General features: G+C 36.3%; 1 protein-coding gene across 1 annotated transcript in view; it reads left to right on the forward strand.

The window, feature by feature from the left end:
* LOC143083625 (protein arginine N-methyltransferase 6-like) overlaps positions 1–339 on the forward strand; it is a 58,898-nt gene extending 58,559 nt beyond the window's left edge. Inside the window, exon 13 of the mRNA XM_076259904.1 lies at positions 82–339. Within this exon, the coding sequence (XP_076116019.1) occupies positions 82–166 (85 nt within the window). The 3' untranslated portion in view covers positions 167–339. The remainder of the gene's footprint in view (positions 1–81) is intronic.
* The last annotated feature ends 23,355 nt before the right edge of the window (positions 340–23,694 follow it).

Below are 23,694 nucleotides of genomic sequence, written 5' to 3' on the forward strand. Positions count from 1 at the left end.
AGTTCTTTAGATTGGCCTTTACATGTCTAAATATATATGATGTCATAATTTCATTACTAAATATTCCTTATTATTTTTCAGGTTTTTAGATATCAACATAAACTACAGAGTAAATAATGGACCAGAAACTAAGAAGTATTATTATATGAACGATTTTATAACATGATAAATGTATAACTTTTATTTATGTGTTTATTCACTTCCAATTGTATTAGAATACTGTTGCTCCCAGCCAAGGGTATGTTTAAGGTTGGATGCATCTGAAGTACAAATTACAAAAATTATATGAATTTTGCCTTTTATAATTCTATTATAATGTTTATCAAATATGATATGCAATATTGATTCCAAAAACCAGATCTACATGACAATTTAGATACATATTACATTTTGCAAAACAATACTTGGACCTTTTTTAAAAAAAAACAAATAGAGAACTTGTGTTTTAACAGTTTAATATATTTAAAACAGCCACCAAAAATAATTTCAGAAGAATGGTTGATCGGTGTTTATAAAAAAAAAAAAGGGTTTTGCTCCAAGAGATGTTGAATGGAAAACAAAAGATTCTTTAACTTATTTCAGTTGATCCATATCCTAACAACTGATTTTACTGACTTAAAAAAGATTGATTCTTCTAAAACTACTTTTAAAAACAATGTCACAATTCATATTTTACGTTTTCCTGTCTGCAACAGAAAACCATATCACTTAATTTCGAACCCTGCAAAACTTTTTTCTGTAGTAGTTGTAAGATAAAATAAATAAAGTTTCTGTGAAAATAAGTGGGTTTACAGTATTAAAATGGACATTATGACAGTGCACAGTCCTTGGACATTATTACAGTGCACAGTCCTTGGACATTATTACAGTTGGCACTATTACAATAGACAGTATTATAGTGCACACTAAGTATATACAACAAACAGTATTATAATGAACACCATCACAGTAGATAATATTAAAGCTGGCAGTATTACACTGGTCAATATAACTGTAGTCCGTATTACAGTGCACACCTTAACAGTAGACCGTATAATAGTGGACACTATTACATTTGACACTATAACAGTAGTCAGTATTGTAGTGGACAGTATTACAATGCACAGTAAATAGACATTACTTCAGTTTATACTATTACAGTAGACAGTATAACAATAAACATCATTACAATGCACAGTAAGTGGACATTATTACAGTGGATACTATCAATATGGACAGTATTATGGAGCACACTATTACAGTGGATACTATCAATATGGACAGTATTATGGAGCACACTATTACAGTGGATACTATCAATATGGACAGTATTATGGAGCACACTATTACAGTAAACAGTATAACAACACCATTACAATAGACATTATTTAGCTCATTTTTACACTGGACGCTATTACAGTAGACATTTTTATAATGGAAAGTTTAATTGTCACACTATTACATCAAACTTCATGCACAGTAGGTGACATTGTTACAGATGATAGTGCAAAGTAGACAGTAGAACGGTGCACAATATAAAGGTAGACAGTATTACAGTAATCATCATAACAGTGGACACTTACCACAGTTGACAGTATACAGAATTACAGTGCATACTGTTACTATACACAGTAGACAGTTTTAGTTGACAGTAAACAATGAACACCATCAAACTAGACACTATTACAGCTGACTTTAAAACTGGACACTATTACAGTGCACACTTACATTAGTCTTCATTACAGTAAACACCATTATAGTGGACATTATTACAGCACACACTATTACAGTGCACAATATTACAGTAGACAGTATTACAGTAAAAAGTATCACAGTAGACACTATTAGCAAAAAGAATTACACTAGACACTATTATGGTAGACAGTATTATAGTGAACAGAATAATAGTGGACAGTATTACAAAGTACACTTTTACTGTATGCAGTAGACAATTTTAGTGAACAATATAACATTGACCATCATCACAGTAGACACTATTACAAAAACCTTTTACACTATACAAGTTTGAAGTAGACATAATTATAGTGGACACTATTACAATTCAAACCTCGTTACAGTAAACACCGTTACAGGATCCGACATTTTAGTTGACAGTATTACAGGGCTCGCTATTACAGTGGGCAATATTGCAGTGAACTGTATAACCGTGGGGAATATCACAATGGAAAGTATTAAACAGTCTGTAGTATCACAGTGGACAGTATTACAAGGCTCACTATTACAGTAGACATCATTACAGTGATACTATCTCAATGGACAGTATTTAGGTTCTGACTATTACAGTAGACACAATTACAGTAGCCAATATTACACGGTATACACGATGGAAGCTATCACAGTGGACAGTATTACAAGGCTCACTATTACAGTGGAAATTATTACAGTACACATTTTTACAACGCTCGGTCGATGACCATCTTCAGTACTCGACACATTTTTTTGGGAATATTATATAGATCAATCAGAAGTTGACTAAGGCACTCTTATCACAAGATCTACAAATAAGTCAATATTGCCCATATCTTCAGTGTATTCTTTAAAAGGGTTATCTGAAACTAAAACAGATATGTGTATGTAATTAGACGTCAAAACATTAGATAACAAGAATGTGTCCATAGTACACTGATGCCCCACTCGCACTATCATTTTCTATGTTTAGTGGACCGTGAAATTGGTGTAAAAACTCTTAATTTGGCATTTAAATTAGAAAGAACATATCACAGGGAACATGTATACTAAGTTTCAAGTTGATTGGACTTTAACGTCATCAAAAACTACCTTGACCAAAAACTTTAACCTGAAGCGAGACGAACGGACGGAAGGACAGACGCACAGACCAGAAAACATAATGCCCCTCTACTAGCATAGGTGGGGCGTGGGGCATAAAAAGTTTCATAGATCGACTAGAAGCTTATACTACTAACAGTTTAATAGAACCTTATACAAATAACAATTTAAAAGAATCTTGAACTACAAATCCATGAAATATCCTTACTTTGAGAAAAGGAACAGCTTCTTTGTTTTTTGTCAGTTTTATGCTGTACATGTACTGATTTTGTGTGATGGATGGATATCCCATTTCCTTTGCTTTTCTATTAGACTTGCTTATATATACAATACATTTTTGACTTTGATAAAAAGAATGTACTAAAGTATAATGGATTGAAATTGGAACAAACAAACTGACATTGGAATTTACCTGTCAAGACATTACAGCAATTATCATTATTACTGAGTTTAGTAACTGTAAAAATAATTACAGGAGCGATTACTTGCATGCAACTTAAATTTGACAAAAAATCTCGGGTAAATGGATTTAGATTGTAAATAATGAGCGATTTTGTGGAGGTCGATTTAATTTTTGTCACAATATCACTAACATTTAATTATATTTTTGCAAATGATATCGTGACCTATATACTCAAGTAAGTATGATAAGCGATGGTCTAGATTTCAGAACAATTAGTATATCAGATTATTTTTTTAAAGTTTCTTTTTATCACAATTAAGTTTGACTTTCGCTGTTTACAGTTGAACACCGTACCCTTTCCCAGGACCGGAGTTCGCATCTGCCTTTATTGTTAACTTTTTCTTATTTGTTTTTTATTAAATGTTTTCGTCTTTTGAGTTTTTTGGCTTGCTAGTTTAACAGTTGACATTTAGATACTGACTTTCTTTTTAGACATTCATAAACTCCGTCAAACCATCGATGAGTCATAATATGATATCAAACTAGAACAGAAGCTTCTACATTTTCAGGAGACATCTTGAGCGAAGTTTTAAATATTTTTTCTTCATTTTTTCGTGTGAATAAGTTTTGTTTTGGAACTTAACATATTTAGGCAGCTGAAGTTGTTTGAGACGTCAATAACTTGGTCAAATAATTTAATTAAACTTAAACTTGAACAGAAAGTTTCTTCTTGAATAAGGTTGACCATCTAAGGCAGACATTTTAACCATTTTTTTTTTTATTTAACTGATAAATATGATAATAGACCACTTTTTCAGTTAACATTGAAGCGTATTCTGTGCTGAAAAACTTTTAAACCCCACTGTTTCTCTCTTTAAAAGAATTTGATAAAAAAAAAAAAAAAAGATTAACAGAAGGGCCTTAAAAGCAGAAGGCACACGTAGAATTTGAAATAAAGACATTCCTTTTTTTTTATTTTGCCGACATATTAACTTAAATTGACTATCAACATATGGTATTTCATATTATTTACATTGACAGCAGCAATAGCAGCCTAGACGGGTATGTTCCATAGAACCCTTTACGATTTTTTTTTAATGCCCCGCGAGTATCCTAATAATCTAAATGAGTGGAAAAGAAATACAACGAAAATCACAGTTAAAGCTGATTTGCAAAAGGATTTCTACGTACTTCAGAACTGATTTGCATAAGTAATGTTTTAAAAAGCCCTCATATAAAAATCAGTCTGCCTTATTGATAGATTGTTAGTTTCTTAATGTTCAGTGGTAAATATTTCTAGCATTTTGAGAAACAACTGAATAACAATTTTCCACCAAAAGTACAACATTTATTTTGTTGATTTTATTTGTTGTAACAGTACTGTGTTGTATGTTTAAAATTAGATGGTTAGCTAGCAGTCTTCAGTTGTCTCGGTCTTGTTTCACTCCACTAGGTTTGTGATTTCTTATTTCATGATGTATTCCCCAATTATTCATTTTCTAACGCAAATGCATTCTTTATCAAACCTTGAAACGAAGCTAAATATCATAACACTTCAAATTATTAAAATGTTATTAAAACTTTAACGGTTTATGGTGAATTAAAATATTGACCACTTTAAAAAATATTGATACATCGTATAAAAAATTATTATAAATTTTGTTCAATAACAAGGCTGTAGGTATTTTAAAAACTTTTACCTTTTTATGTTTCGAGTAGACTGAACGTATTTGTTTTTATTTAGATTTATATAGTTCAATAACAAAACGCCTTCTTGTCCATTAAGTCATGCTTATATTAATCTTTTGTTTACGGTATAGACGTAGAGAGTCCCTGTTATTTGCAAAATTTGAACATCGGTATTTTTTGGCTACAAACATTTAGTTTCCCATCATTACTGTATCCATATCTTTTTCTGTTTTAAAAGATCATGGTCAAAATTTTAAACCTGTTTATATGAAACCATACCGACCTATACTTTTATTTCAATGACTGAATTTCAGAGTAAATTTAATAAATATTGGAAAACACGATCTTGTTCCAAATTCAAAATGCATTTGATTTCCGTTGTAAACGTACGGAAGCGTATTAGGAACATAGAAAGAATTAAATTGGCAGTAAACTTTTTTTTAAAGTCGAAGTTTTGACATTTCAAATCTCGAAATTTTGACTTAAACTTGAAATTTTGACTTTCTAAACTCGAAATTTATAAAAAGTCGAAATTTCCACTTGGAACTCAAAATTTTTACTTTTTGAAAAGTCGAAATTTCAAGATTTCTGAAAGTCAAAAAGAAAGAATCAAACAACAAAAAGAAACACTCAAATTTTCAAGATTAGAAAAGTTAAAATGTCGAGTTAAAGTCGAAATTTTAAGATTTGAAATGTCAAAATTCGACTTTGAAAAAAAAGTTCATTGCCAATTTTATTTTTTCTGTGTCCCTAATATGCTTCCGTATAAACGTATAAAATGGACCGATTTTTTTTTTTTACAGTACTAGTATATCTAATTTGTTAAGAGGGTAAAAGTAGGTTGAGATTATATAAAATAGTGGTGTCTGGTTCTGTTTCTTTTATTCAAGATTTAACTTTTAATGTGTTCAACCAACATGTTTTATTGACGGTTGGAACAGATACGGTATCTCAAAGTATGAAAAAGGAAGGGGAGTCCGAAAAACCATGACACTTTGAAAGACTCAAACAACAAAAAGAAACACTCAAGTCTATAAATTCTATAGATAGAAAACAAGGGCTAAATGACATTTAATTTCTTTGCTTGGTAGGGTTATTACATTTAATGAAACCGTAGAATGTGTAAATGATGGCTCTTCAGATTGACCTGATGCACAAAAAAAAAAAACAACTAGCATAGAGATAACATATATTAAGTACCGATCTGAGAATCGTATGCATGATAAATACAAATTTTAATTCATTGGACGCTTCTCCTTCTGAAAAATCAGTAACAAACTGTAGTTCACTTTCCTATTCTTGTCACTCCTTTTCTTAACAGCATGTATACAATGAGTCATGTCGATTATTATTTATTCCAATATTGTTTTTTAAATCTTTCAATTTTAAGTTAAAACACCCTTGCTTTATACTGCCACCGCAGAAATCTAATCTTTTAGTGACAGGATCCCATCAGCTCAAAAGTTCTATAGCATGACTAGAACATTAATACAAATGGATGACAAATCGTCCGGTTAAAGGCGTCACTTTGTATCCCCCACTCACTTCCCCATACATGTATTTATACGAACATTATGTGGTCAAATATGTTTTCGGTTTCAGTCTATTTCCTTGTTGATTACTTAGGCTCTCTTCACTTTCAAGGGACATATATATAGAACATTTTGATTTTAAATGAAAACAACACGTTATAAATGCCATAAAGCGCTTTCCTGGACTTACCAAGCCGTTGTGAAGAATGTAACACCAAATTAGTAAAAACCAAACCAAAACAGCTCACAAAACCAAGATGGCGACCTCCAAAATGGCGACCACCACTCGTTCCTGACCGATGGCAAAAATTATTCAAACGCTCACCAAACGCATTCGGGTACCGAGCCGACCGTGCGAGGGTTGTATGGCCAGCCAAGGTCGTTAAACACTTCCATTTGTTGCTGGACTTACCTTCTTTATACGAACGCTCAAAGCCAAATATTTGAAGCCGAAGATGAATAAAACCGAAAGAGTTGAAGAACTATATAATTAAAAAGGACTGCGTGGACATACAAAAAAAAAATAGTCAAAATCCTTATTAAACTTTGCACAAGTGAGTTTAAGCTTAGTTTCTTTATAATTTTAAAATTTATAAACGAACAATTTCAGAAAAAAATGTTATAAATCATGTCAGTATCAAGTCAAATATGTTCATTTCTTGAATATGCCTGAAATATCAGCCACTTGACGGTTATGAACTTACTATTGACAATTTTGCTATTGTGGAATCTCGATGTGCTTTAAACCGACCTTGTAATAAGAAAACAAAAGAATAACTTGATATATCAAATAACAGTTGCTGAAAACTTCAGTCTAATAATAAACGACAAGATATGAGAATATCTTTGCAAAATCTACAACACAGCCATTATAATACCGCGCTGAAGTACGTCCATTATTCATAGTTCATTATTCATTATTCAATAATGAATAATGAAATAGTTCACTATTCACTATTCAATATTGAAAAATGAATAATGAATAATGAAATGGTTTATGTTTCATTATTCAAATTGAAGCGGTGAATAGTGAAAAAAATATAAAAAAAATTGACTGTGACACTATAGCTATATTTTGATTCGAAAAGACCATAAGACGGTTTACGGAGGACCTAAATGCCACAATATGCATAAAAATGAGGAAATATAAAAAAGAAGATGTGGTATGATTGCCGATGAGACAAATATCCAGAAAGACCACAATGACACAGACATTAACAACTATAGCTCACCGTATAGCCTTCAACAATGAGCAAAGCCCATACCGCATAGTCAGCTATTTAAGGCCCCGATAAGACATTGTAAAAAAATTCAAACGAGAAAACTTACGGCCTTATTTATGTAAAATAATGAACAAAAAACAAATATGTAACACATAAACAAACGACAACCAATAAATTACAGACTCCTGACTTGGAACAGGCACATACATAAATAATGTGACGGGGTTAAACATGTTAGCCAATTTTGAATAATGAAATGGATATTTTGAATAATGGAATGGACTGCTGTGACCCTTCAGCCCTAATTACAGATATATATTCTACCTCAATCGAAAGGTTATTAAGAGAGGAACAAAATGTATATAGTCAATATGTTCCGCAACGCATTTTAGAGGAATAACGAAGGACTTAAATATCGAAATACGCCTGAACATTGAGAAATAGCCAATTTTGAATAATGAAATGGATATTTTGAATAATGGAATGGAGTGCGGCAGCCCTTTAGCCCCTAATTATAGATAAATCTTATACCTCATTCGAAAGCTGATTACAAGAGGAACAAAATGTATATAGTCAATATGTTCCGCAACGAATATTAGAAGACCTAAATGCCAAAATACGCGTGAAAATTAAGAAATAGCCAATTTTGAATAATGAAATGGATATTTTGAATAATGGAATGAACTGCTGCGACCCTTTAGCCCCTAATTTTAGATAAACCTTATACCTCATTCGAAAGCTGATTACAAGAGGAACAAAATGTATATAGTCAATATCTTCCGCAACGAATATTAGAAGAGCTAAATGCCAAAATACGCGTGAAAATTAAGAAATAGCCAATTTTGAATAATGAAATAGATATTTTGAATAATGGAATGGAGTGCGGCGACCCTTTAGCCCCTAATTATAGATAAACCTTATACCTCATTCAAAAGCTGATAACAAGAGGAACATTATGCTTATAGTCAATATGTTCCGCAACTATTATTAGAAGACCTAAATGCCAAAATACGCGTGAAAATTAAGAAATAGCCAATTTCGAATAATGAAATGGATATTTTGAATAATGGAATGGAGTGCGGCGACCCTTTAGCCCCTAATTATAGATAAACCTTCTATTTCATTCGAAAGCTGATTATAAGAGGAACAACATGCTTATAATCAATATGTTCCGTAACGAATATTAGACAAAATACGCGTGAAAATTAAGAAATAGCCAATTTTGAATAATGAAATGGATATTTTGAATAATGGAATGGACTGCGGCGACCCTTCAGCCCCTAATCATAGAAAAACCTTATACCTCATTCGAAAGCTGATTACAAGAGGAACAAAATGTGTATAGTCAATATGTTCCGCAACGAATATTAGAAGACCTAATTGCCAAAATACGCGTGAAAATTAAGAAAAAGTCAATTTTGAATAATGAAATGGATATTTTGAATAATGGAATGGACTGCGGCGACCCTTTAGCCCCTAATTATAGATAAACCTTATACCTAATTCGAAAGCTGATTACAAGAGGAACAATATGCTTATAATCAATATGTTCTGCAACGAATATTAGAAGACTTAAATGCCAAAATACGCGTGAAAATTAAAAAATAGCCAATTTTGAATAATGAAATGGATATTTTGAATAATGGAATGGACTGCGGCGACCCTTTAGCCCCTAATTATAGATAAACCTTCTATTTCATTCGAAAGCTGATTACAAGAGGAACAAAATGTATATAGTCAATATGTTCCGCTACGAATATTAGAAAATCTAATTGCCAAAATACGCGTGAAAATTAAGAAATAGCCAATTTTGAATAATGAAATGGATATTTTGAATAATGGAATGGACTGCGGCGACCCTTTAGCCCCTATTATAGATAAACCTTATACCTCATTCGAAAGTTGATTACAAGAGGAAAAAAATGTATATAGTCAATATGTTCTGCAACGAATATTAGAAGACCTAAATGCCAAATACGCGTGAAAATTAAGAAATAGCCAATTTTGAATAATGAAATGGATATTTTGAATAATGGAATGGACTGCGGCGACCCTTTAGCCCCTAATTATAGATAAATCTTATACCTCATTCGAAAGCTGATTACAAGAGGAACAATATGCTTATAATCAATATGTTCTGCAACGAATATTAGAAGACCTAATTGCCAAAATACGCGTGAAAATTAAGAAAAAGACAATTTTGAATAATGAAATGGATATTTTGAATAATGGAATGGACTGCGGCGACCCTTTAGCCCCTATTATAGATAAACCTTATACCTCATTTGAAAGTTGATTACAAGAGGAAAAAAATGTATATAGTCAATATGTTCCGCAACGAATATTAGAAGACCTAAATGCCAAAATACGCGTGAAAATTAAGAAATAGCCAATTTTGAATAATGAAATGGATATTTTGAATAATGGAATGGACTGCTATGACCCTTCAGCCCCTGATTACAGATATATATCATACCTCAATCGAAAGCTTATCAAGAGAGGAACAAAATGTATATAGTCAATATTTTCTGCAACGCATATTACAGGAGTAAGGAAGAACTTAAATATCGAAATACGCTTGAAAATTAAGAAATAGCTAATTTTGAATAATGAAATGGATATTTTGAATAATGGAATGGGCTGGCAGGACCCTTCAGCCCCTAATTACAGATATAAATTATACCTCGATCGAAAGTTTATTAAGAGAGAAACAAAAGGTATATAGTCAATATGTTCTGCAATGCATATTAGAGGAGTAACGAAGGACTTAAATATCGAAATACGCCTAAACATTGAGAAATAGCCAATTTTAAATAATGAAATGGATATTTTGAATAATGGAATGGACTGCTATGACCTTCAGCCTCTAATTACAGATATATATCATACCTCAATCGAAAGCTTATCAAGAGAGGAACAAAAGGTATATAGTCAATATGTTCTGCAACGCATATTAGAGGAGTAACGAAGGACCTAAATATCGAAATACGCTTGAACATTAAGAAATAGCTTAATTTGAATAATGGAATGAACTGCTGCAACCCTTTAGTCCATAATCAAGGCAAAATTTATAAACCAAATTAAAGATTATTGATAGAGGAATAAACTGAGTATAAATGATATTTGTTGTAATGACCATTAGAGGGTTTACGGAGGACCTAAATGCCAAAAGACGCGTGAACATTCAGAAATAGCCAATTTTGAATAATGAAATAGATAATTTGAATAATGGAATGTAATGCTGTGACCCTTTAGCCCAAATTATAGAGAAACCTTATACCTCATTAGAAAGCTATTTACAAGAGGGACAAAAGGTATATGGTCAACATGTTCTGCAACGCATATTAGAGGAGTAACGAAGGACCTAAATATCGAAATACGCTTGAACATTAGGAAATAGCTTATTTTGAATAATGGAATGAACTGCTGCAACCCTTCGGTCCAAATAAAGGCAAAATTTATACACCAAATTGAAGCTTATTGATAGAGGAATAATAAAATCAACGGTACCAATTTTGTTGCACCAGATGCGCATTTCGACAATATATGTCTCTTCAGTGATGCTCGTGGCCAAAATATTTGAAATCCAAAGCTTATATAAAAGATGAAGAGAATAAACTGAGCGTAAACGATATGTACCGCAATGACCATTATAGGGTTTACGGAGGACCTATATGCCAAAATACGCGTGAAAATTCAGAAATAGCCAATTTTGAATAATGAAAAAGATATTTTGAATATTGGAATGGAATGCTGTGACCCTTAAGCCCCTAATTACAGATATACCTTATACCTCATTTGAAAGCTTATTAAGTGAGTAACAGTATGAGAGTTCTGCCACACCCCCATTTTTAGGTTGGGGTCGGGATAAAATGTGTCTTTGTGGAAGAAAGAAACACACACAACAACAAAAAAAGAGTGCAAACGCTGAAATGTCTCGCCTTCTTTACTAATCATTGATATTATGTTGATAGTCTCAAATATAAAGCTTTATTACAACTGTCACATAAACTCAACATAAACCAAGATAATGAAACATTGATCAATTAACCATGAAAATAAGGTCAATGTCAGATGAACCATGCCAGGCAGACATGTACATCTAACAATTCTTCAATACATCAAATATAGTTGACCTATTGCTTATAAATTAAGAAAATCAGACCAAAACACAAACACATAACACTTAGCAATGAACCGTGAATATGAGGTCAAGGTCAAATAAAACCTGCGCGACTGACATATTATAGATAATTATGCAAATAATTTCCATACACCAAATATAGTTGACCTAATGCATATTGTATTAGACCAAAACTCAAAAACTGAACTTTGACCACTGACCCATGAAAATGAGGTCAGGGTCAGATGACACCTGTCAGTTAGACATGTACACCTTACAACCATTCCATAACCAAATATAGTAAACTTATTGTATATAGTATTAGAAAAATAAACTAAAACTCAAAAACTTAACTTTGACCACTGAACCATGAAAATGATGTCAAGGTCAGATGACACCTGTCAGTTAGACATGTACACCTTACAATCATTCCATACACCAAATATAGTCGACCTATTGCATATAGTATAAGAAAAACAGACCAAAACACAAAAACTTAACTATAACCACTGAACCATGAAAATGAGGTCAAGGTCAGATGACACCTGCCAGTTCGACATGTACACCTTACAGTCCTTCCATACACGAAATATACTAGACCTATTGCTTATAGTATCTGAGATATGGACTTGACCACCAAAACTTAACCTTGTTCACTGATCCATAAAATGAGGTCGAGGTCAAGTGAAAACTGTCTGACGGACATGAGGACCTTGCAAGGTATACACATACCAAATATAGTTGTTTTATTACTAATAATAAGAGAGAATTTAGCATTACAAAAAATCTGAACTTTTTTTCAAGTAGTCACTGAACCATTAAAATGAGGTCAATGACATTGGACATGTGACTGACGAAAAGTTTGTAACATGAGGCATCTATATATAAAGAACGAAGCATCCAGGTCTTCTACCTGCTAAAATATAAAGCTTTTAAGAAGTAAGCTAACACCGCCGCCGCCGGATCACTATCCCTATGTCGAGCTTTCTGCAACAAATTTGCAGGCTCGACAATAAAAATTCACAGATAGAATAAACACAGTGGATTTTACGATTACAAATATGTCTGATCAGAGATAGAATACGGTGCAAGAGGTAGAAATTCTGAAAAAAGTGGACACTGTTAAGGCCAATCGAGAACAGCGCTGCAATGATGAGGAAATTCTCAAATGGCAAGGAGTAGGACAGGACTCAACCTGGATTGTCAAAGACATTAAAGATGTTGACACGAAGTAAAGGTCTGCAAAATTATAACCTTGTGCTCGAAAGGGGAAACTTTCGCACATGGGAATGTGAGAGATTAAACAAGCAGCTTACTACCGTCTTGGCAAATAGAGAGACCGATGGAGCTGTGCAATTTGTGAGCTATGGGATTAAAAAAATCCAGATGCACTGGGTACATTTTACGACTTTCTTATTTTTTATAAGGATTGTAGGATCGAGAGTGTTAGGATATGTTTTGTAGGCCCGAAAACTGGGTCTGAAAACCAGTGAATTGGGGATGGTGGTTTTGGGGTGACCTAAATTGATTTTTTTTATTGTTAGAACAAAGACATGCATCCAATAGTGAACATAGAGTTAGTAGTTGAAAACGTCAAAGCCCTGAGAGGTATAGCCAAAATGAACCACCTTCGAGGGTATTCGCGGTTGAGGAAAGATCAGTTGGTGGAGAGGTAATAGAAACGAAGACAAATCTTAAATTTCATCGTCGTCCCAAACCTCATACGAGGAAGGAGATTATCACCCAGATAAAACAACTTTGGTTGAAAGGGGTTAGCAGGCTGTCGATAGATCGACTGCTAAAGAAAGTACAGGAAAAGATTTGGGAAGATAGGAAAGCCATTGGGTATCAATTGAGGTACATTCGCCGAAGAAAGCCTTTAAAGATGTATTTACTACCTGGAATATGACCCCCATCATGGCCTGGATGTGCAGACCTCCCTTAAGGTCTCTCGGGTGTCATGGGTGGAACTTATAGAAGATTGGGCATTGTAAAGGGCAAACCAATGTGATCATGCACTGTACCTTTGAAAAGATTAATCCAACAGATAAGGCGGATGATGAGAACAAGATACTTTCACTCTGGAAACTAGATTTTCACCGCGGCCACGGACTTGATTGAAAGCCTTGAGGAGATAAATGAAAAGATCGTAGAAAAGATTGCCTGGTGGACCTCTGACAAAACTAGTGAAATTGTAAATACTTCCTCGGTCCAGCGGGGGGTATATCCCTTCTCGAATGTACCTTTCTTCTTGGTGATTCGGAAAATCGCGGTGGTTTAATGGGAGGTATACTGCCGTAAAGGTTCCAATACAACTTATGCTCCTTAAGACTTGCGGCAACAGGGGCCATCTTGATAGCGGTGCTTGGTGGTATTGCACTGGCGAACAAGATCGTCCAGGACATCGATATAGGTGCGTGTGGAGTTTGCTGAAAAGTATTTGAACATTTTCTCTTTCATGGTGCGGTTCCAACGTTTGACAATACTCGACTTCTCTTCGGTGGAGTAGAGATCGATACCATGCTTTTGAAGCAGCTGATTTACATGTTTGTTGTAAAACTCAGTGCCTTTGTCTGTATATAGCTTCTTGGGCACACCGCTTGGAAGGCATCCCGCACCGCACCCCTTCTTGTTCCTGAGTGGTATCAGCCAGCCATATTTCGAGAAGACATGGATAATGCTCAGGATAAATTTATTTCCCTGGTTGTCCCTGGAGAAGTCACTCATATCAACGAGTTCGGCCGCCCAGGTCTCTTCAACACCACCCACCGCTACACAGCGTTTATGACCGTTGTGTCGTTTGTTTTCTCCTATATTTGAGTGTGAATTCACATTACTATAAGACGTGTCACGGAACTTTTCTATCCCAAATTAATGTATTTGGTTTTGATGTTATATTGGTTATTCTCCATCGGATTTTGTCTAATGCTTAGTCCGTTGCTGTGTGTGTTACATTTTAATGTTTTGTCGTTGTTCTTCTCTAATATTAATGCGTTTCCCTCAGTTTTAGTGTGTTACCCCGATTTTGTTTTTTGTCCATAGATTTATGAGTTTTGAACAGCGGTATACTACTGTTGCTTTTATTTATGAAACTAGCGTCGAACTGGTTTGTGCAACTCAGCTAGCTCATCGGTCCAGCGAACAGTTTTTTAACACCCAGACCGAATCGAACTTTGGTACCGATGATGGGTCCGACGATGCTGCAGTCCAAGCGTTCGTGTGTGATAGAGTTGGGAATGGTGTTAAGCGAGGCTAGCATAGCTTCGTCACAGATGGTGTTGCGTGCGGTTGCATCCTTGTGCTGGGCATAACAAAGATCGTGGTGATATGCTGCCTGGTCAACCTGATTAATGGGTTTCGACCAAGCCTTCGGGTGCCATCGGGAAGTAGTCGCTTGCTAAGTCTAGGCCCTCGCCCAGTGAAGTTGTGTCCGTATAGATGCATTTCCATCGGTAATCGGTTGATTAGTTTGTTCATGAACCCTGTACCGGTTGTAGCAAAAAACTGAGACTTCTTGGCATCGCACACCTTGCAGTTGCCAACTTTCTCCGTCGCCCGTTGCTGGTCATTACCTCGCTTGTGTTAACTGTGTCCGTCTTTCTATGAATTTCACGCAGAGAATCATTGATTTTCACGCAGAGAATCATTGCTATTTTATTTTAATAAATGAACGTTGAAGATATTTCCTACAAGCCGCAAGAACCTCATGGTGATCCTCATGGTGTTCGACGACTTGATGCTGAGAAAACAGAACACGTGTGAAGACAACGTCGATTGTTTCTACCTGTGCCAGAACTACTTCACACTGCCCAGTCAGTCGATCCGGGAGAATGCCAACTTCCCCTGTCTCTTCCAGCAGAATGCTAAGAATATCGACCACAACTGACGCGATCACTGCAACGATCTCACCAGGGAACAGTACAGTTTGACGCTCTGTGTAAGTATTGCTGGTCCAAGCCCCATGGATTTGTAACCATCGATTTTACAAGCACCAAGGCAATGGAAAATATGCAAATTAAATGAGTTCTTTGAGGTATAAGATAAAGAATGATCAGCCCGGAGATTTCTTTAGGGAACTGAAGTATGAAGAATATTTGGACACAGAGGAACCCCAGCCCTGCAAGTTCGAATGGCCCTTTAAATGCAATTTTGAGTGGGTTCCAGGTTGAAAATGCAGTTGCGTGATCCTTCGACCTATCTAAAGCAGTGGAGGTGATTTCAACGCATGGAACTCCACCATTGTGGTAAGGTGGAGCGATTTTCTCAACCCCAATGCCCTGCCAAGACGATTTGAGGCTACCAGTGCACATATACTCATGACACTTGAATCTTTCGAAGAACAGGGATCCATATCAGCTGTGTAATACCTTCATGCGCAACTCATTGATTAGAGGCGTTCACACCAACGCTTATAGTGAGAGATATCAGCAAGCAAAATCGAGGGAATTGTGCAAATGATGATACAAGCATGAAAATTACCACAAAGCATCATTATCATATAATTTTTAAGAATTAACTGCTGGCCATTAAAAAAAAATGATTTTTTCAAGATGGCCACGGCCATTTTCTAAAATGGCTGTTTTTTTAGTTTGAAAATACTAATTTTTCTGGAAAACTTTTCTTTGAACTTCTTTTTAGTAAAAAACAATTACCAGGTTCGGTGGATACTTTCTTTACATCACATATTTATTAAAAATGAATATTTGACATATCCAGTATTTGCGCATGCGCTAAAATGTAACAAAATTCTTTCAAAAACATTTGAACTATTTACCATATATTTAGTGTTTTTGGATTTCTAATAATATTATGAATTGGTTTAATAACATTTTTCAAGTTTATTATACACCTTTATTTAACACTTTTGAGCATGTGCAAACTATTTATAGACATCAAGAGCGATTTGTATGCACTACCAGGCAATTCTCAGGTATTCGATGGTTAAGGCGAAAATGTGGTTCATCCCGAAAAAAACATCAATTGTAACTGCAGATGAGCCACTTTTTGAAATTCAGTGGGAATGGCCTGATTTGTACGGAAAAGATAAGTGTATCGTCATGTTTGGTGAATTGCGCATTGAAATGTCTTGTTATAAAACTCTGGGTGATATATTTCGTGATAGGGGATGGACATGTTGTCTTACTGAAGCCAATATTGCAACACCAAGAACGGCAGATTCTTTTTATGTATATGCTCAAATGTATCTAGAACTAGACAGGCCCAACAGACAACCGCAGTAGTTTGCTTGAATTGTTAATTTCATATTATGAAAGCTAAACTCAGAATATATAATTATGTCATGACTCTTTGGCGTTCAGTGATTTAAAAAGACTGCATGGTGTAAGGAAATAGAGTCATCTCGACCACAGTTTAATTCCTGGTGTTCAATTATAAATTAAGAACTTCTTTTGATTTTGGTATTATGCTCATTTTATGAGTGATATTTCGTACTTTTCAAACAGTCCATATAAAGCATGATAACATATTGTTTTAGGTCTTGATCGTGTGAATTATGATCGATCGTTACCGACCCGTCTCCGAGATATGACTTCCCTCCCCGAGCATCACCCACAGGTGGCGATGGAGTTTGAAAATGATAATTTCACTGTACGTAAGACCAGCAAATTTCTTTCTTATTACACAATTGATCAGGCACAAAAACAGAATAATGCAATTGTGAAGGGCGATGTTGGTGCCATAGGATTAACCAAAGATCACTTTTAGACAAATGGATGGTAGCTGGACCAGGAGTCAGTATACTAGAATATGAATTTGAAAGTTCTAGTGGTTTGGGTCATTCTACAACAGATGAACGACATAATGAAGGCTCGACGAAAACACAAAAAGATTTCTTTGAACAGCTTTAAAGGATTTGTAAAGTGATGACCGAGTCTGGAAATTCCTTTCTAGAAAAGTCGTCAGATCTTTAAAAAACTTACTCCATCTAGGAAATTGTTGATTCGGAAACAGGTAAGATATGTAAATAAACTCCAAGATATTGGTCCAAACAATACGAAGATCTTTTGAAGTAAATGCAAAATGTCTTTTGTCAAAAACAAAGCTAGAGAACCTTTAAAGTGATTGCGATATCTTTTCTAGACTTTCATTTCTTGTCACAGTAGACAGTTTTACTTGGAATATTTCTTATCCATAAAAACTAAACTGCTCCTCCGTCTTTATCTCAGGATGTCACTTGACATAGTGGTATTGAATCGCTGCAAATGGGTTTACTTGAAACATTCTGCGATTTGCTGATCCAAATTCGGAAGCATTTATCGTCGGTGGGGTAGCAATGGTTAATTCCAGGTCACAAGCTTGGGCAAAAATATTTGATGATTATACTAATGATGTCATACTGCCTTATATAAAATCTTGCATCGATAAATATTCAAAAGTAGACATTGTATTTGATGTTTACTAAAGGTTCTTGTGGCAGATTGAAAGGTGTTGGTTCTGGTAGACACTAATGGTTTGTAGTAGTTTTCTCTGTGAAGATGACAACAAAACGAAATTGTTCAAGTTTTTGCTGACAAAATTGCTTCTTGAGAGACCAATACAAATGTGTATGTTACTCATGGTGAAAATATTCTTTGCAATTTCAATGAAGATACTTCCTATCTATCCCCTTGTAATCATGAAGAATCACATACACAAATGTTTGTCCATGTTCGTCATGATTATGAAAAGTGTTGTAAAATGTAATTTTAGGTAGTACTGACACAGATGTAATAGTATCAGTAATTGCAGCAATCGGAAAATTAGGTAGAACAAATTGTGGATAGGTTATGGGAGGAATAACGACTTTTGATGGCTTTCTGTACGTGACATATTAAATGAGTTTGGTCCTTGTGTAGCTGTTCTTACTTTCGTCCATGCATTCACTGGATGTGGCACTTTGTCGAGTTGTCTTGAGAAAGGGAAGAGGTCAGCTTGGCTAATGGAAGTTTCTCCAGATGTAAAGGACGTTTTTTTTGGCTGAAGTATGAAGCGAGGCACAATGTGAATTGTTTGCCAGGAGGCAGCGGCATTGTGATGCAATTCCGCCTACAAGAGGTTCTTTTCCAGAGCACATCAAAAGAGAAGTATATCAAGGAGGAGTTGTTTGGGCTCAGTCTGATTCATGTATTCGACAGGTACATGTACTACATGTACCAAGTCATAAACATTGGGATTGGATGAAAGAAAGAATCAATGATATTTGGAAACCAAAATTAGACTTCTTTGACTGCCGTTGCATCCTCGTGTCAGGAAATTTTGAAATGCAGAGGCGAAAATCCAGCTGTGTTGGTAACTGTAGATGCTACCGTTCTGGCCTTCCTTGTACGGGTTGTTGTATAGGCAACTATCAGATAATTATAAGATAAGCAACCTGTCTTTCTAGCCAAACTAGGCATTTAAACTTAACAAAGAGTGTTATCAGTTGTTAAGTTGATGGAAATTATAAAAATATTATTTACGTGTTTGTCGCCATTTTTTAACCGGAAGTCACTATTTGTTTTCATTTATGTGTTGTTTTGTCGTACTTAGGAACTGCTTTTAACGTTTTATCATAACTTACATTGGAATATACCTATAACACATCTTTCAAGGGTTTACTTCCCTTGTGAAGTTGCTTGAAAGTATAAAAATTGAAATTTTTGACTTTTTTGCCGGCATTTTGAAACCGGAAGTCACCTTTAGTTTCATTCATGTGTTGTCTAGTCGTAATTTAGGAACTGTCATTTACTTTTTTATCAAATCTAACATTTGATTTTACATATAACACACCTTTCAAAGGATTAACGAATTAGTGCCAATTTGTATTAAATGACGCCATTTCCGAAATGTGTGGTTGACATTTTGAAAAAATGATTTTTTTTCTGGCCAGCAGCGGATTTTTTTTAAGTAGCATTTAGTCAACCTTTATAGTAAATTTCATGCTTGTATCACGATTTGCACAATTATGTCCATAATATCTTCCACTATTAGGGGCGATCAACAGCATTCGATCCTATTAGATAAATGACGTTTATCAAGATTGTCGACCCTAAGCAGCGTGAGGCACTTGTCAGGGAGTTTCAAGACACCAAACGGAAGATTCAAGCCAGTAATACATGTAATATGCAGCATCGCCTGGACAAGATTGAACTTAGCCGGGACCTTTACAAGGTGTTCAAGCCTGTGATTGAGGCTTAGCGAGAGGCAGCTTCACAGATCACCAAACAGATCGCAGACCTTCCTGCAACAGTGCCAGCCCTCCCTCCTCGGCCGCCCGAGTTTGCCGACCCACTACTAATTGCATCACCTACATAAACCGTCCTTGGAGCTCGAGCACAGCAGTATTTGCAGCTCAGTATGACTACTTCCACTGACCACACCTTTGGATTGCGATCTGAAAACGATGGTATCTTCATCGGAAGCTCACCAGTTACTTTTGACGGCGATAATTTGTTCATGGATATTGTGAAGTACAAGGGAACCCTTGGCCTCTGGGAAGTCATTGTGAAAAAGAAACCAGAATCGAGCACAACGACCTTGACGACTATGCAGGGATCCTGATAAGTTCCGGTGCTATGTATAAAAGCAATTCCATCTTTTCAAGAACCCCGAAGGCGAATAAGAATTACAAGTGAAAGGGAATCGTGTCCCACATCTACCAGAAGTATAAGTTTGGCAGTGATCTGCAAACCGTGTTTTTTTTCCAACTGCAAGCAGCTTCTCGATCGCTTGGAACTGTGTGCTGCAGCATACCGAGAAGGAAATAATGGTCTGCGCAACGAAATTGTGTCGATTATCCATGCTATGCAAAAGGGTAGATATATCAGCATCGAAGAAAATATGGCGCTTCATCATAGTATCCTATAAGTGAATGTTGCAAATCAAGAAAGGTTACGCCTGAAAGTACGCATACGGTGGTAGAGGACTGTTTGACACAATCGCCAGTTTGGCTGGACGCATGTTTACTTCCTCTGCCACCAAAACCATAGGAAGTAAGGCCGTGAGTGCAAACACCAATTCAGCCTTGAGAGGTGTTGAAAAAGGGGCCACAAAGCCGTCTATAATGTGGTTAATAAAGTGACCCGGCCCCGAAAACGCAGAATGTCCACTCAACAGTCCAATGTTCAAAGCAGCAAACCGCAGCAAACCCAGTTGAACAATCTGATCTCCGGTTCTGGCATTGCTTCCATCCACGACTTTGTGCAGCGCTATAAATAAATACATAATGTCCAACATCCTTATAATCACCGAAGGGTTGACCTTCGACGAAAGTCTCCAAGAATATAAGGTTCACGAATACGAACCTCAAGCTGGTGCCAACCTGAATAATCCAGGTGAGATCCGAATCAACATCGAAACCCAAGACTTGTTCCTCCATCCCGCTGAAAGTTATCTCTTGGTAGAGTGGCGACTGTAAAAGAACCACGGTAGTGCATATGCTAATGCAAATCTAGTGTCTCTCATTCACAATGGAATCATGTATCTCTTCAAGACTACCAGTTACAATTAATGCAAGCTCTCAGGCCAGCTGATCAAACATATCAACGACCCAGTCGTTGCCATCACTATGCTGTGAATGTGATTGATCCCAACAATTTCTCCCAAATCCCAAGGTCTGTGGTACAAAGATTCATCTACCGAAACCGAGGCCGAAAACACAGGGTTTGCAGCACGTCATGGGTATATTATCACCAAGCCCGCCAATAAAAGGATCGTTTTCATTCACCATACCCCTGATACTAGTATATATTTTCGGCTTTGCAGACGATTACAACAAGATTGTGTATGGATTCAAGCACGAATTGTCACTCGTACGCGACTCGGACGACAATGCCATCCTGCTGCTGCCATCAATGACGTGGCGAAAATAAACCTGAGGACGTGGCGAAAATCAACCTGAGTAAGACCTCTAGGTTTGTTCCTCACGTCCTTCCTTCCGATGAAAAAAAAACTGCGGTTGTAAAAGACCATCAAGAGTAAGATCGATTGTGGTTTCTGAATACAACAGTGTGATTCTACAAGTGTTACCTAAACCTTACAGTTCCACTGGCGTTTGTCTGCCAAGAGCGGTCGGGAGAAACCGAGATACATCATTGTTGCCTTTCAGACCGATAAAAGTACGATCGGACTCAAAATGAAGCCGTGTTCGACCACTACCGGTTGCGAATTATCTTCGTCACTCTCAACGCAGAATGCTTCCCGGCGGTAGACTTCAATGCCAGTTTCACGCAAACCAAGATCGCCAGAGTGTACAAGAATGTCGCAGAGTTCTAACTAGTTCAACATGGACCGTTTCATCAGCAACTGCAACATTAACCCCTCCGATTTCGTCGATCTTTATCCACTGTTTGTCATTGATGTGAGTCACCAGTCCAAGTGGTTAAAGAGTCGACCGTTGACATTCAGATCCTGATCGAGTTCGAGCCCAAAGTACCTGCAAACACCGAGGCATTTGCACTTGTGATTTCCGACAGAATCCTGCAGTTTGAATCCGATGGTCAGAAGATGAACGTCGTGTACAAAAAGTAAAAAAATGGATAAAATTCACCTACTCCTCTTTGCCAGGCGCCATGCCGAAGTCTACGCGATCGTGGTGAAGTTAATTAAACAACTGAGAAGTATGGCGGTATCGAAGAGTGGAAGCAAAAATATGTGACAATGGTGTACCATAAATAAATGGATAACACATGGTTGCAGCAAATTGCTAAAATCACCAACCCCAATCATGGGTTTTCCTTCATCGTTTCTGGAAATGATAGCCAAATCCTTACCCGGTTCAACCCCCACTGCAACTCAAGGAATCCAAGACCTACGAGATGGCATTGATAAACCTGGTAAACCAATAATTCCATCCCTAACATTCATATGCATACAGGTAACCATTCCTTCCGCTACTCTCCCGATGATGGTGCCAACTGATTTTTCATCGCACTGAGCACAGGTTCCTATGACATCGAAGACATCAACAATGAAACAAAGCAACAGCTACGGCTCAACAAACACAAAACGAAGATCATCATCGATGCCAACTGGGCGACCCTAAAAGCAACGCTGACCCTCGCCAAACTCTTTCAAGTAGACTTCAAAGTTGTCAATAACATCAACACCGTCTTGGGATTCAAGTGGCAGATTTACACGTTCGGTATGATCACAAACGGTTATACAGAAGGGTAGCACATTGTAAATATCATCAGAATCAACAGCATTCTGGTGAATAGTGATATCAACCATGAAGTTATGTAAATGGTACACATCAGTCTTCAATCTACAGCTTTTGTTCCCGCAGACGGTCCTGGTATGAAAATCATTCAAACCCCCAGCACCTATTGGTAGTATACGTGCCAGTGATCTTGCGAACCAGCAATCGCTAGGCTCATCGATCTCAGAGGTGAACATCTCACTATCCGTTTTCATCTTCTTGCGTTTGCACAGTGAATCCCAGTGGCAACGGTCTCTACCTCAAATCCTCAAACGCCCGGATTACCTATGGGTATGGACTCTAATTGGAGCGTGGTCAGCAATTCCACGACGGAGCCGTTCTGATCTTATATTTAGATGCTTACAGTCCCTTTAAAAACATTCCCCTCCTCGGTATGCTCCTATAAAATAAATGAACGATTTAGATTCTTGGTACCGACAGACTATAGTCAATGTGTGTGGAATCAACTCGATGCAGAAATTTGAAGGTATCAAAATACCTTGAATGCCTATAAACGTTCGGACAAAGCTGTATCTGTAGCACTGGGTGCTTGTTCTGTGGTTAGTTTGGTGTTAACCAGCAGTACCCTGGGTTCAGCTTTGACCGGTACAGGTGTTATAGCCACAATTCCTCTGGGGTTTTTAGCTTGCTTGAATGCTACCACCGTAATGAATGTAATAATAAAAAAAGAAAGACCACGATACCTTGCGATTGCCAAAGTCCAAAAAGTCCTTGGTTGAGCAATCATGTGTCAGCTCTGC

Source organism: Mytilus galloprovincialis, chromosome 1 (genome assembly GCF_965363235.1).
Source record: "Mytilus galloprovincialis chromosome 1, xbMytGall1.hap1.1, whole genome shotgun sequence".
In the NCBI taxonomy this organism is placed as follows: Eukaryota; Metazoa; Mollusca; class Bivalvia; order Mytilida; family Mytilidae; genus Mytilus; species Mytilus galloprovincialis.